Below are 16,567 nucleotides of genomic sequence, written 5' to 3' on the forward strand. Positions count from 1 at the left end.
ACCCTTTAGATCGTTTTTTATATTGAAATTGGTTCTGGTGAAAATGTGATTTCCCTGCCTTAAGTCAGTCAACAGTAAAATAAAAAAGATAAAATTTGTGATAAACTGTTCAGTTTAACAGAAGTAATTATGGAGTTCAAAGTGGTAGTAATAAGTAGTGTTTTAGCTTTAAGTTTTCTATTCACAATCACGGGAACCAATGCCAAAAGTGATCATAGTGGACCTCAATCGGATTTTTGTCCAAGAATGTGCACCTGTGATATGGTCGACAGTTTGAAGCGAGCTGATTGCAGGTATTTCGGGCAAAAATTTCCCTCTTTTCCTATTGCAATGGGTAACGTGACGAAATTCCATTTCTCCAAATGAAATGTCCTCAATGCGCTCTGCACTGGGGACGCCTTATCAGTGTTTTTAACTGGAATCGGAAAGCGCGATAAAACATGTATAGTTCCTTTCATTTTCAGCCATGAGAACCTAATCAACGCATACACCGACGTGCCAACTAGTGTGGAAATATTGGATTTAAGCATTAACAAGATATCGTCGATCGGCAACGATGACTTCAAGGTGAACTGCAAGCGGTGTGAAGTTGCAATGATGCATCCAAATGACTAATATTCTTTCATAATTACAGGAATATACGCATTTGGTAAAATTGTTCCTCTCGGAGAATTCTATCCAAACCATTTCGCTGTACGCGTTTTCCAGTTTGAGAGAATTGCACATCCTGGATCTGTCTCATAATAGACTGGAACAGCTAAATGAGGATCTGTTCGAGAGCAACGAGCTTCTCATAGAGCTGAATTTATCGAATAACAACTTCATGACAATGCAGAATCAGCCATTTCTCAACAGTCCTTCTATTATGGTATGCATATAGGCTAATGGCAATACTAACTAAACTGGTTACTAAAATTGATCAACTGATCCCTTTGCAGAACCTCGATCTAAGTGCGTGCAAGATTCCACAACTGTACGACAGCTTGTTCGGGTACATGCCGAAGCTTACCACGCTGGATCTTTCCCAAAATCTTATGATCACACTACCGAAGGAACCATTCGTTCCTTTGAAACGGCTCCGTATCATCGAACTTTACGAAAACCAATGGCAGTGCGAGAGCTCTTCGGTAAGGGCCACGATAAATTGGATGAAGAAGCGGATTGATTCGATACAAATTGAAAATTGCTGTGAGTATTCTTCCACTTAGCTTTCAAAAGGTCACCGTAGTTATAGCCCAAGGAAATCAGGACAAGAAAATCGTGAGCTACCTGACTTACCTACTTGGCAGCATCCATTTTAGAACGTCACGTGAAATTCTAGAAAAAATAACCTTATACATTGGTTGTCACAAATTTCTGAGCCCCCTCCCCCTTAGAGCGTGACGTACATATTAGAAGATTGGTTTAAATTCGATGAATTTCAACCCCAATTGCATACATCTAGTGTCATACCAAGCTAACCACCATTTACTGAACAACAAACGATCTTTCAACCTAATGAATGTTGGTAACCAATAGGGTGCTTCAACCCCCTCAATCGACACCAAATTAGGTCCCGATCGTTCTCACAAAAGTTGAGCTCATTTTGATGCGCACTCATAAAGCATGGCCCACTTAGTAATGGAACAACATCATTTGGGTCTATTTCGGATTTGAAAACGGTTTTCACTCAAGTGCATACTATTCCTCCTCCGTCACGGTTTCAAAGGAATTCTCGAACTTTTCCCTTATTACGACCAATCAAGCGGCGCACAACGTCAAGTAGACTGTTGTGGCGATTTTTCATCTGAGCTGCCGTTTTGATGACTGTACCTCCATAATGACGATAATTGCCCAGTAGTTTTAAATAGATCTGAACTGCGGACAATTAGGCGGATTGAGGGTTTTCGAGACAAACCGGAATTCGTTGACATTGTACCATCGTTGTACTTCCTGACTGTAGTAACAACTCGCAAGGTCCGGCCAAAATGTCACCGGACCACTGTGACTGGATGAAGGGCTGAATTCGCTTCTGGAGACATTCGGTTTTGTAAACCTCCGAGATCATCATTTTCTCAGCGACGAAAACCTTTGTCTGCTGGCCACAGCTGCAAATTCTCTGCCAGAGACACCTCCTCGAGCCTTCGCCTTGTAAAATGTTGGTCCTGGAAGCTGTCCGAAGTCGGCCTTTATGTAGGTTTCATCATCCATAAGTATGCACCCACCGGACTTGGTCAGCAGCTTGTCATACAGCTTTCGAGCACGGGATCTTACTGCGGTATTCTGCTTGAGTGATCGATTTGGTTGCCTACTGGCGCGATGTGCCTGTTAGCCTTCGCGGTAGCAAATTCGCTGCACTGTACTACGGGTGGCATCATACTTTTTACTCAAATCGCGATCGGACATACCTGGGTTGCTTCTGATGGACCTCACGACCTTTCCATGGAACTAACGGTTGGCAGTTCCACTCCGCCGTTTACTTTGAGGCTTCCGATTCGTCGTCAAGGTTTCCTTATACGGGTTGAGCTCGCACCATACGGTATTTCCAGGAAAATTCAACACTTTAGCTAGCATGTGTCGTGAACCAGGGGTAACGGCTTCACGAATCTGCCGGGTTGCTGCTCGTCAGCTGAAATGAGGGTCGGAATTCTCTTCGGCCCTCGCTGATTCATGCGGTCAATCGCACTGGCATTCAACGATACCTTAAACGACCTTTGCTGGAGGTAGTTTCGGGTGATTTTACCCAGATGTGAAGGAAAGTTGAAGTTACAAAGCTTGTACACAAGTCCGTCATGCCAAACATTGTCAAACGCCTTTTCAACGTCTAACAAGGCCATGGCTGTGGACTTGGATACAGCTTTGTTTCTTCGGATGTTATCCATCACCCGTACTAGCTGGTGTACTTGGTGGAGTGCCCCTTTCTGAACCCAAACTGTTCCGGAATGTTATTTTCCTCGACAAACTTGAGCAAACGATTGAGAATGAGTTTCTCCAACAATTTGCTCAGCGCTGAAAGGAGGCTGATTGGTCTGTAGCTTGAAGACAATGTTGGATCCTTACCGGGTTTGCGGATTGGTATGGTTTTTGCTACTTTCCAGATGCTTGGAAAGTAGTGTAGTTCCAAACATCTGTTGAAGATAGCGGTTAGAAGAGACTGCACTTTCATGCTGAGTCTCTTCAAGATCAAGTTGAATATACCGTCAAACCCGGGAGCCTTCCTGTTCTTGGTGCATTTCAGCGCTGAGCAAATCTGTTGTACTGTAATAATATCCACCGGACGCACGACACAAGGGGAGGCATCTAGGTTTTGAACACATTGCGCAACCTGATCTTCGAGCGGACTTTGGATATTCGAGCCAAGCAAATGCGATGAAGCGACATGCTCGCCGATCGCGTTTGCTTTCTCCTGTGGGGTGATTAAAAGCCGATCGTCATCATTTTCGACTCTGAGAGGTGGAATGAGTTTGGCTACCTTCCAGAATGGTCTGGAGCGGTCGTCCAGATTCTGGACAACACGCCCGAAACTTTCATTTCGGAGTGAGTCCATTCTGGAAGCAATATGTCTGTTCAGATCGGCCATTTCACGTTTTTTGCCCAGATCTCCAGTCCTCTGAAACTGGCGTCTACGAACATTTCTCAGGCGAATCAAAAGTTGGGTGTGGGAATCAATGGCAATAAACTTACCCCTCACAGGAACTCGTCGGACGCACGCCTCGTGAGCTACGGTTATGAACGCTCGGTCGATGTCCTCCACGGTGTTAAGCGGCGGGTTGTCGATGATGTGTCTGTCTACCACGCGTCCAAACTGGGCCCAGTTTACGCGGTGGTAGTCCTTGTGCAGACTTGGAGCAGGGGCCACGTTGTAGCCCAGTTCAGCCACCACCGGTTGGTGGTCGGAGCTGAGTTCGTTCAAGGCTACCGGCTTGGACAAGCTGGTATTTGACAGGAACAGGTCTAGTGTCGATGGGTTGACCGCCAGTGAGATGAATGTTGGCTCATTCTAAAACCAAACGGAGTACAGCCCATGCTGCGAGTGGTCGAACAGCAGACGACCGTTCTGGTTCTGCTGGTAGTTCCGCCAGGCCTCATGGCGAGCATTTAGATCTCCTTCGACTACGAAGCGGGAACCGGTACGGGTGATGGTGGACAGGTCCTTCTTGAATTTAGCCGCTAGTCCACTGCTGGACATACCCAGTCGACAACTCTACCTCCACACCAAGGGCCTCGATGATAGAGGTGCGGATATGTGACAGAGTGTGGTATTTTATTCCTTTTTTAACGACGACCGCAACATCATCCCCCCTGGAGCTGGTGCGATCAAGCCGAATAATGTTGTGGTCAGTCAACCAGAAGCTGTCGCCGGACTTTAGATGGGTCTCGGTTAGAAGGCCCACGTCGATGCTATGCTTACGGAGGAAGTCGGCAAGCTCAATCTCTTTTGCTCTTTTGCACTGTGCTCCATGGAGATCCATAAGAATTGATTCGAACGTGGGCATCTTGAACGGCGTGCGATTAATGCATCTATTAGGCCCTCGAAGATCAATTACCAATCGAATGTCGTTCTTCCCTTTAGGAACAACAAGGACGAACAAAACGATCTATCCATATCAGTAGTAACTCTTTCTATTATGCCAGCAGACAGAAGTTTGTTTAAATTTTGTTTCGTGAGGTCCTTGAATGCCGCGGGAATATGTGTGTAAATATTGCGCGATGGGGGCATACTCTTATCAAAATTCAACGAAACTGGAGGTACGTTGAATTTAGGAAACTCTTTCACCAATGAGGGGTTTTGGAATTCCGAACACCTAGCTATGCTTAGTTCACACTTCCAGGGTGCGTTTGCATTCGAAGGATACTCAGGAACTTCCAAACCAACTGAAAGCACGCTGTATCTAACTGCTGTATTGAATCCTAACAGTGCTCTTGCTTCATCGACCACGTAAAAATTTTCAACCATAATCGGCCTATCCTCCAAAAAATTGGCGATGACCTTGATTTCGCCATCGGAAGCGTACGCCTTTAGTCTTTTATCCGTTGAATATTGCAAAGCATGTATATTGATTCTGCTGTTCATATTTGCTAGAATCTGCTCAAACGATACTCTTGTAATGGTGTTGACGTGGGCGCCTGAGTCTATCAAAAACTTTACTGGAGTGTTAATTTTTTTTTTTCATTTAATTTTTATTCAAATTCAATCAAATATATATAATATATATCTATAAATATTTTTTTTTTTCAAGAAAGTAACCATACGTTACGTGTAAGTTATACATAAAAAAATGAAATCACTTAAGCACTTTTGTTATCACCACGTACCTCACTGGTGATATCTTCGTTTTAACAGATTTGGATGCGCAGCCTGATTTTTCATTGAAGGACAAATACGAGCAATGTGGCCCATTCTTCCACAATTGTGACACACCTTCTGCATTCCAGGGCATTGGTTTGGATGATGGAAAATACTTCCGCATCTCCAACAATTGTTGACGGAGCCAGACTCGTAATTACGGATATGATTGCGAGACACTGCACTTCTACCTCGACCAAAATCACGGCCACCACCTCGGCCAAAACCGCGAACACTTCTTTGTCCACCGAATCGCAAATTTGGACGAAAGTTGCCTTGACTTTGCCAGGGTGTTCCGTATGGTTGCTGTGATATGGCCGCTACCTTAGCCACCTCAACCTTGTCATGATTCCTTTGAAATTCTTCCTCGTTTGCCTTTTCCAGCTCTAGATCACGAACAAGGTCGGTGAGGTCTTTCATCGAACCTTATTTTACCCAGTTTCGATGGGCCAAAACACGAACTCGACTGTCCAAGGCTCCATTTCTTCATCGTCCGTGTAGTTGCACAATTTTGCAGCGGTACTCACTCGCCGCACGAGCTGCATACTATTATCAGTAGCATTCTGAGACAGACTCATCAATTTGCCTCTCTGGGCAAGGATATTTGTCCTGGAGTCGAAATAATCGTTTAGACGCTCCATAGCATTTGAAAATAGAGCCGCTACCTCACACGACATTCCCGGTCCAGATACTGTTGTAATAAATATGTCTCGCAACTTTGGTCCTGTCTTGATCTTAAACAAACCAAACATGGTCTGTTCATCCGTTGATTATTTTGTTCGATGGATGGAAAATATTTTTCCAGTAATCAAACGCTCGCTTATCGATTTCGCCCTCTCCATCCAAGGGGGTACATTCCGGTTGTCACCAGCAAAGACTCGTTTAGTGTGGCACCGAAATCCTCCCTCATTGTACTAGAGCTTTTGGGGGCTGAGTTTCGGCACTAAACATTGGATCGTCTGCCAGCTGAACTGAACGTTCCCGTAAGCTGTTGTTTTTCTCCAAAGCGGCCATAAGCTCTTCCATAAGCTGCGTCTTTCGTTGTTTTCTATAAAAGAAATTAAAGGGTGATACGGTCAAAATTTGGTCAAGGGAAAACGCGTGTAAATCGGTGAAATCGTTTATTTAAAAAATCAAATTAAATTTCTTTTTCAAGTTCAATTAGTATAAAATTCAGGAAAAATATTCAGTTAGGCTTCCGCTTTTCCAAATCCGAATTGCCGGGCCTTACGCTTGACCCCTGCCATCAGATTTTGTACAGCCACCTTGTCCACCTTCTTCGCCGCAGAAAGCCAGTTTGCCTTGAACTGCTGCTCGCCCTTAGCAGTTTTTTTTGGTCTTCTTTAGGTTCCGCTTGACAATAGCCCAGTATTTCTCAATTGGGCGGAGCTCTGGCGTGTTGGGAGGGTTCTTGTCCTTGGGAACCACCTGCACGTTGTTGGCGGCGTACCACTCCATGGCCTTTTTACCGTAATGGCAAGATGCCAAATCCGGCCAAAACAGTACGGAACAACCGTGTTTCTTCAGGAAAGGCAGCAGACGTTTATTCAAACACTCTTTCACGTAAATTTCTTGGTTGACAGTCCCGGAAGCTATGAAAATGCTGCTTTTCAAGCCACAGGTACAGATGGCTTGCCAAACCAGATATTTCTTTGCGAACTTTGACAGTTTCATGTGCTTGAAAACATCTGCTACCTTTCCCCTTCCTTTTGCCGTATAAAACACCTGTCCCGGAAGCTGCTTGTAGTCGGCTTTGACGTAGGTTTCGTCGTCCATTACCACGCAGTCAAACTTCGTCAGCATCGTCGTGTACAGCCTCCGGGATCGCGCTTTGGCCGTCGTATTTTGTTTATCATCGCGATTTGGAGTCACTACCTTCTTGTAAGTCGATAGTCCAGCTCGTTTTTTGGCTCGATGCACGGTTGTAGACGATACACCCAGCTTATTTGCGGCATCTCGGAGAGAGAGGTTAGGGTTTCGCTTGAAACTACCGGCAACTCTCTTTGTCGTCTCAGCGGCTTCCGGTTTTCGATTTCCCCCCGATCCAGACTTCCTGGCTGTCGACAAACGTTCCCCAAACACTTTAATTACATTTGTAACGGTTGATTTGGCAACTTTTAGCGATTTTGCCAACTTTGCGTGCGAGTAGCTCGGATTTTCGCGATGCGCGAGCAAAATTTTGATACGCTGCTCTTCTTGCTTGGACGGCATTTTGACAACTGAAGAGTGAATTCCAAAATCAAAATAGGAGCAACATTCTACACACACACACCTTCAAAATGAGGAGTGTTCAGGTTTTTTAAATGCAAAATTGAAAGAAATACGTCAAGTTGATATTGACCAAATTTTGACCGTATAACCAACAATCAATACGAAACTAACGATTTTAAATTGGCTCACCACTTTAGTAGCCTATTGGTCCCAAGCAAACGATTAACGTACCCTATTCTAGTTGAAATTCTATTACTACACTATGTTTGTTTTGATTCGCTATGAAAGTTTGACAGATAACATCAGGGGTGTGTGGATTCATGCAGAACATGCAGGGGTGAGTGAAATAGCTTGGGACTGCTTGGGACCGTTGTTCTGGTACTGAGTGAGCCAAAAATAATAATGATTTTCTTTGGGACCCAGTGGTCTTAGAGTTACCTCTATGGTATAACCAACAATCAATACGAAACTAACGATTTTAAATTGGCTCACCACTTTAGTAGCCTATTGGTCCCAAGCAAACGATTAACGTACCCTATTCTAGTTGAAATTCTATTACTACACTATGTTTGTTTTGATTCGCTATGAAAGTTTGACAGATAACATCAGGGGTGTGTGGATTCATGCAGAACATGCAGGGGTGAGTGAAATAGCTTGGGACTGCTTGGGACCGTTGTTCTGGTACTGAGTGAGCCAAAAATAATAATGATTTTCTTCGGGACCCAGTGGTCTTAGAGTTACCTCTATGGTATAACCCTTTAAAAAGGAATATGATTCCTTGTTGAGCGTTTTGCTTCGTTTTTAATTTTATGATCTCAATGTCCTGATGAATGTGGGCGTCTTAATGGAATACCTGTATAATGAGAGAGAGAAGGATTAGTAATTTCCATTTAATTCCACTACCTTATTTGCTTATCCTTGACAGATACGCTTATTTCGTCTACAATGTGCAGACTTCTTCAGTGTCTTGTACTAATACCCGACTCTTCAATTATCTGATTCTTCACAACACAAATCAAAACATTGTATCAACACTCAAACTTCGCAGAAAATAAATTTAACATAGCATACTTTTTTCAATTGAGTTTCGTCTATCTCCACCGACTCTCGAATGATTGAATTTGTAAGAATTCCGTCTATTTCCACCGGAATCTACTCAATTTTAATTTTGTTCGTTGGATCTCTGTCTACTTCCACCAGAGTCCATACTCCGTCCATTTCCGCTGGAGTTTTCAAAATTATTGTTCGTTTATGCTTCGTCTATATCCACCAAAGCATAAACATTAGACTGATGCAAAATTTGAAATTTTCGGTCCCACAGTGCTCAAACGGTTCCAAATTGAGCCCTGCTTAGCCTCCCAAAATTTGAACTACTTTAGTAAAAAACTGACTTGGCACAAACCATTTCAAGTTTATATGGGAATTACTATGGGAAAACTTATGTTTTTGTTCATATCTAGGGTTACGGTATGTAATGTGGGTCTAGTCCTTTCATTCGGCCTATCACGCAAATAAATAATTAATTAAGGAATATTACACAAAAAATAAGGAAAATATTGATCACTGATGGTTGATAAATGTGTACCACACACAAATCAATTTATATCACAACATTTCAATACATTTTCAGCTCTCGTAAGTAATAAAACTGGTTGAGAACATTGTATGTTCGGAGTTTTTAGCCGCCATGACTTATAAGGTTAAGATGGGAAGGTTGACTGACGATCATCAAATGGCCTGATTATGGCATTTATTGATTGGAATTACCTGATAATACACACTAGACGTAAAACTTACAGTTGCTGTTTGAATATTTTATGTTTATTTTAATTGTTTAACAACGTTTTCACAAGTAAAACATGGACCCAACTTTAGGGACACATTTCTTTTCTATGTTCCTAACTATGGCCCATGAAATTCATTTGACAGCATATAGCAATAAGAGTAACGTCAACAATGTTGTTTTGCATTTGGATGATAAGGAACGAACAGGAAGGGAGATTTTTTCTGCCAAACCTGTATAATGAACATCACAATGTTCTGATTTAGATATTCTGCGGTCAAAAGACGATAAGCGAAATTTTTAATTTTTAATTTTTAAATTGAGTGATTTAATGTAGTTTTCGTAAAATTTTCTCTAAGAAATGTTTTGAGGAATGAAGAGCATTAAGTTAACAGTGATAGTGATAAAAAAAAAATACATCAGAAAACGTTACCAAGAGCGTTTTTTTGAGGATCAAACAAGATAGGACGAAGTTGCATCCATAAATAGACCCAATTTGGGGACAATAGACCCATATTACATACATTTCCCTCGTGAGTTATTGTCTTAAAAAAAGTAAGTTTTTCAACTTTTCGTGGTTTCTGATAGCAAACGACATGATAAGCATATCTAAGCATACCATTTAGCAGTAGAATATCGTTTGCAGGTAAATTCATTGATGAGTTATGATTAAAAACGTAATCGATGGCTGCATATTAGACCGAGGTTAGGAACGTATACCCTATCTAACAATTCACCACATCACTGTGCTTTTAAAAATCATAGCAGTGATTGTAGCAAATTTTTTCAGCTACAACTTTGTTGAAAACCACTTTTCAATCATATGCACGGAACAAAAGTTATTAATGATTCAAATCACTGATGTCTTATGATTATGCTCATTCAACTGTTCAGCAGGCAACATTGGTGTTTCAGGTGAGAAGAATAGAGCACAAAGATCATGGCTACTATGTCACACTGCAGAATACAGTGTTGCTAACCGAACAGCTGCTTGATCATGCCATAAGATTATCAATCTCTTAAACAATTAATAACTATTTAATTTGACATTTGGCTGAAAAACAATATTCTGCAAAGTTGAAGCTTAGAAAACTTCCTGTAAGAATAGTTATAGAACTTTTCGGAAAAGCAGTATGGAAAATGGGTAGAAGACAATGAACAAAAAGTTTGGTTTTCCCATAGTAATTTCCATATGAACTTCGAATGATTTGTGCCAAGTCAGTTTCTTTCCAAATGAGTTTAAATTTTGGGAGGCTAATCAGGACCTGATTTGAAGCCGTTTGAGCACTGTGGAGTGAAAATTTCAAATTTTGCATCAGTCTAATAAACATTCACAAATCTTTACGTTTTATCAAACACACTTTATGAACTATACACTTCTGTTATTTTCATACTTACATCTTGGGAGACGCAACTGCGCCATTGTCGTGAACCGGGGGTAACGGCTTTACGAATCTGCCGGGTTGCTGCTCATCAGCTGAAATGAGGGTCGGAATTCTCTTCGGCCCTCGCTGATGCATAACAACAAATATAATAAATATTTAATTCCTACATGTACGCGCTTGTTGAATATTTATCACGATTATTTTGCCGCGCAACAAATCAAACATCTAACTGGACGGAGTATAGTCAACAATCAATACGAAACTAACGATTTTAAATTGGCTCACTACTCGACTAGCCTATTGGTCCCAAGCAAATCGATTAACGTACCCCATTCTAGTCGAAATTCTAGTACTACACAATGTTTGTTTTTATTCGCTATGAAAGTTTGACAGATAAAATGAGGGGTTAGTGGATTTTCCAATGTTTCGAGGGGTAAATCGATTAGCTTGGGACCGAAGAGAGTACCAGCACAAACGAAGTGACAGACGGAGCGGCTCGAAATTTGATTTGACGCACTTACATTTACAATTTTCGAGTGTACCTCACGGCAACACTATCTACCCATATGTACTAGATTAAACTAGGGGGTACCGCCTGCTATCTCTTTTTCTCTAACGAAAATTGAAAGGGAGAGCCTGTTGTCAAACAGCATGTCATTATATCGCTTCTTTTGTATAATGAAAGACCATAGGCCAAAATGATTAGGGATGAACACATCGGGTTAACATTTGCTTACAAGTAAACGATGTTGAGCTGTCAATGACTCGCGCTTGTTGCAATTGTTGCTACAGATTTCTTCAGTCCGTGCTAGAAGCCTAAGTCACAGTCATTCGCTACCGAGAAGACATAGACATCGTAGTTGGTCGCCAAACAGAACCCGGCCATACGGCCATAATCGGTATGCTGGTATACATTCACTCCTCCGTAGCGGAACTGGAAGGATCCACCCAAGCTGCCGGATATCAGTTTTGTCTGCTCCAGCTTCTTCTTGTTATTCTGCAGAACCAGACAGTGCGAGTACTGATCGTGTTTGCCAAACCAACCGGTGGAATACTAATCTGAAATCCGATTTCTTAGGCACGTTGCATTTGTCGCAGTAGATCGTCCCTTGCCGCTGCACTTTCATGGAGCGGATTACAATCGCCGTGGCAGTAGTTTCGTTGTACAGATCGATCACTGAATCGATATCAACCCGATAGGTATGGCCGGCATGCTTCGTGTAGTGACGCTCGCTCATGTCACGGGGAATCCTTTCCGAACAGGCGGCACATGAAACTTCTGTACGAATCGATCGGGACATAGGATTTGATGTCACGCTTTTGTCTCTTGCTGCCTCGACTGCTCAGCCTCTTCTTATTCATCATTCAAAACATTTTCCGGTACGGGTGCGGGTAGTGGATGTCCCTGTCGAATTGGTTGATTAGACGAGATCATCGTCATCGACAAGTACCAGTTATCATGCAGATGATGTTTTCAACGGAGTAATCTCTTCCACCTATGCAGCACAAGCTCGGTTAACAAGCTGCGGCAAGCTTTTACGTCGATGCAAATGGGAAATTGGAATTCAATCTGAAATTGAAAACCAACCCTAATAAAATTGTTATGGTTATTTTGCTTAACGACGTGTTCGGGGTATCATCCAAACCATTTGTTGAATAGTTTTATCACAGACAAAGTTTTATTATTTGGGTTTTCGTTCATGTATGGTAGTTTTTTATTAGGGAAACAGTAAAAAAAAAAGTTGTTGAATATTACAGCAGATAAGCTGCACATAACATATACACATTAATCCAGTCAGTAATGTTTTACTGGGTTTTTGAATTGCGGACTGTTCGAAAAAAGTTTAAAACTCTGCAGGAAATTCAAAAATATGAAACTTTTTCTGAACTTGTACAGATAAAGTTCTGTTAATCTCATTTCTTTTTTTTTTTCCTTTGATTTGTTTTTCGTCGATCTGGTTTTCCGTACTGAGCACCAATGCTACCGATGCCAGCACTGATAAAAATCCCCTTATACCTTTTGGCAAATTTCCATTGCTGATTATTCATAAAATGTATAAGGCTACCACCAACCAATTTGTTCCGAACGGCGGAAGACCAAGCTGAGGCATGGGATGCTCACTATGCCCCACTTGTTCACTATGCCCCTCTTACCCCTACCATAAAATCACAACGAAAATCATGGTATATGAGAAATGTACAATAAAAAAGGGGGCTTGTTAAGCTCTTAACAATAAAAAAATTGATTTTTGTCGAACAAATTTGATCTCATCAAATTAATTTTCATTGATAATTGTATCGTTAAAAATGAAATTTATTATTTCTCCTTTCCAATAATTTAATAATAAATTTTTAATGTGCCCAAAATACAACCGTAAAATTCATTGTAATTTCGTTATTTTATTATAATTTTTTTTGCGGCCATCCTCGGTATGCATTCGTTACTCCGTAGCGGAACCGGAAGCTCTCGACGAGGGTGATCTAAAGGAGGAAAATTTACTCCAAAATCATGCCGAGATCCATCGAATCAAAGAGGCGATCGGCTGGAGGTGAGAATGAAGGAGGATCGGATGAAACCGATTTTTTTTTTAATTTATTACGGCTAGAGATGCTGTATGTCAACCGTTTGAGCATGATTGCGGTACGATGCACTATTCTGGACTGGTCTACTATACGTGGTAAAACTAGTCATTATACCTGCTACGTGTACCTTGTTACCTGAAGACGAGGAGGGAATCTTCGGATTCATGGAGGAGGACATCAGAAATGAGGAAGCTCGTATGCGAGGACAAAAGTGTTACATCTGCAAGGGTTGATGCATATATTAAGTAACGCTCTAGGGGGGGGGGTCTAATATTTTGTGACAAGCAATGCATTAGGTATAGGAAAAACGTCACGATAGGGGGGGGGGGGGTAAATTTCTATTCGATTTAGCGTGACATAATTAATGCATGGGCCCCAAGGAACGGTATGCGAACGTTTTGTGTTGCACGAAGAAGTGCTTCCGTCCTTCCATTTCAGACGCTTTGTGGGATGCAGAATGAGTGCCTGTCGCATTACGTGGATACGTTCCAGTTTAAGTCGTGGTGCGATAAGCACGTAGCGCTGGTGGGTAAGGTGAAATAATCCGGGACCGAAGCCTGTGGGATTTGCTACGATGAGATGGGACCGTACAGGAAGCTGGAATCGATTCGTGCTGTCAGAATGTCTGGTTCCATCGGAGCTGCATGGCACAGTTTGCCCAATCGGCGGGGTACTTTTTCAAGTGCCCTTTGTGCAACAAGGACGACTTTAGTCAGCAGATGCACCAGCGTGTCGCTGTCGGTATGGGCGAGATTACGATTGCAAGCGTTGAGATATGATCCTGTGTGCAACGTGCGGTTCGACTTGTCGCTACGATCAGTGCATGGAGGTTCCGTTACTAACAAATTTAGCTGCAGATTAGCTTATACAGCCAAAAATTGGCTTATACAGCTAATATTTGCCTGTATAAGCTAGTCTGCAGCTAAAATTGTTTGTTGGGTCCCTCGAAGAACTATGTTTGCACCTTTTGTCTTCCGATTGTTTGAAGCTAGCCGAGGCTTCCCGAAGAGCGGAAGCAGCTTGACGTGCGAAAGCCAGTAGCAGAGAGGGGAGTTCTAGGGGCTGATCTCGTGGCAGACGTCATATTAAATCGGATGTTTCAGATTGTGAAGAGTCAGTTGCATCGACGACCAAACACAAATCTCAGAAAAGACAGTGACGACAGTGATTCCGATCTGGTTTCTAAACGAAAGAAACCAACGTCGAAGCGACGGCTGTCCACGTCTTCGTCTAGTTCTTCCTCGATCGTTCGTTTCTTCGAATGGCGAAGAAATCAGTCTGGGGGAACTGATCAAGAAGATTCCACTGCCACGAGGAATTTCCGTCGAAAAATTGCTTCGAGCCAAACCGGTCGTATCAAATCGTTGATTTCTTCGGACAATGAAGACGAAGCATCCTCCGCCGGATCGTCGACCGTGTTCGATTTCAACTATCGTGTGAATTTAACCAAAAAAGCAGTGCCGAAAATCGATGGTAGAATTGCAGTCGATCAAAGAGTTCATCCGTTCCGACACGGACACGCTAACGGATGCCTCGGTGGGACAGGAAATCGTGCGTCCCAAGACGCCTTACAGAAATCTTTTGAAAAGCTAATTGAAGCTTTTTGGGTCAAAACCCGTCCCACGAAAACGGTCCCTCAGCGAGTCTGATACGGAGTACGTTACAGCGAAGAAAATTAGGTTGATTTAATTTTAATGGCGACCTTCCTTAGACGGCGAATTTTCCAGCGCTAGTCAGGTCTTTCCCACGGCGCAGTAGATTACTGCCAACGGTGCCACCTCAGTGGGAATGCGATTCGAAACCGGGTTGACGTTGATGCTCAAAAGTGAGAAAATGTTCCGGATTTCACGTATTAAGCGAATGTCAGCTGGTATCACGTTGCTTGCAGGTACTGAGGGAGAACCTTCCAAAACTTCTAGTGTTTGGACTGGTGGTATAGAGATTGCTAAAGTATGATTGTGTCAGTGATTTGTTTTCATCGGGAAAATTTTCCGCTATGAAATTTTTTTTTCTCCCGATGAAAACATTTTGCGTATACGTATACGTGACGTAGTGTGCGTACGATAAACGTCAGCAATCACTATGACACAAATAATGAACCTGAAACCGACGGAGAATCGCAAGTGCTGTGATCAATGTGATTGGTCAGGCAGAAGGAAACAAGTCAGCACTTTCATTATCACGACGTTCTTATGCATAATCTAGTGTGACGAAACGTTGGATCATGCGTAAGAACACCATGAGAACGAAAGTGTCGACTACATTCCTTCTGCCGCACCTATAGTAACGCACACGGTTCCCGCGCTGACTGTTCCTTACTTTCTCACTCTAATCAAAATTTCCTTCGATGAGTGAGAAAACAGCTCCCCGTCAACGCGAGCGAGAACGCGAGTTGCCAGATCATTGCACACAAAACCAACTTGAATTAATTCAAAACAAAAATACTAGCGAACCTGGCGGTGAGGAGCGGAAGGTGGACTAGAATTCTATTACAGAGAACCACATTATTTTAATTAATTTCTTCGGAGAAAGTCGTCTGTAACTTCGTTTGTGGTACCAGAGCTGAGCCAAAAAGTTGAGCTCGTTTCTTCGGGACCTTCTGGTCTTAGAATTACCTCTATGGTATAGTTTCTCAATGTTTGCATCAGCTGTCTTTGATTGGCAGATTATCGAGCCAAAGAACCAACAACTTTGGCTTCAACCCAAGGGGTAATCAACTCTGCACACTGTGCCGAAACACAGCATGGCACACTATTCGGCACTTTAGGACAAACGTTGACAAGTAGGATACAATCAACATAATATAAAACGGCATCACTGTCGAGAGTTGACGTTTTTCCAATCGTTACTAAGGTTGACTTCTTTGTTTACTGCATTGGTCTTCACATTGAATTCGGATTCCATGGAAAAATGATGTGAGTATTGCCTGCACCTGTCTTCACCATGATGAAACAAAGTTTAGCTCATCCGATTCGTAGCGAAAATTCCAGCGGCTCTTGTTTTCGTCCAGCTTCACGCCAACAGAGTTCTTCTTCGCCATGGTCGGTCAAGAGGGTTGATACGAAGGTCAAGATGGCCAAAATGGGTTCCCTCCAGCAACGGTTGGTCAAATGCCTGTAAGATCGTCCAATACGACGGTACGGTGCCAAATGCAATCGACAAACTGAATGGACAACAATCATTTGAACGACGACAATATTGTGCCAGCTTCGGGAAATTTTGTTTTGTTTTACAAGGTTGTTATGCAGAACGAACGATAAAGAAAAAAAAACCCATCAT

General features: G+C 42.5%; 1 protein-coding gene across 1 annotated transcript in view; it reads left to right on the plus strand.

Moving 5' to 3' along the window:
* The window catches only part of LOC135703730 (leucine-rich repeat-containing G-protein coupled receptor 5-like), a 19,590-nt gene continuing 3,023 nt past the window's right edge, over nt 1-16,567 (plus strand). The window contains exons 1-4 of the mRNA XM_065225041.1: nt 1-293; nt 465-567; nt 635-868; nt 939-1,188. Coding sequence (XP_065081113.1) covers nt 130-293; nt 465-567; nt 635-868; nt 939-1,188 — 751 coding nt within the window. The 5' untranslated portion in view covers nt 1-129. The remainder of the gene's footprint in view (nt 294-464; nt 568-634; nt 869-938; nt 1,189-16,567) is intronic.

The sequence above is a fragment of the Ochlerotatus camptorhynchus genome, unplaced genomic scaffold (genome assembly GCF_037179485.1).
Source record: "Ochlerotatus camptorhynchus isolate MF236.1 unplaced genomic scaffold, CSIRO-AGI_Acam_v1.1 ptg000220l, whole genome shotgun sequence".
NCBI lineage: Eukaryota > Metazoa > Arthropoda > Insecta > Diptera > Culicidae > Ochlerotatus > Ochlerotatus camptorhynchus.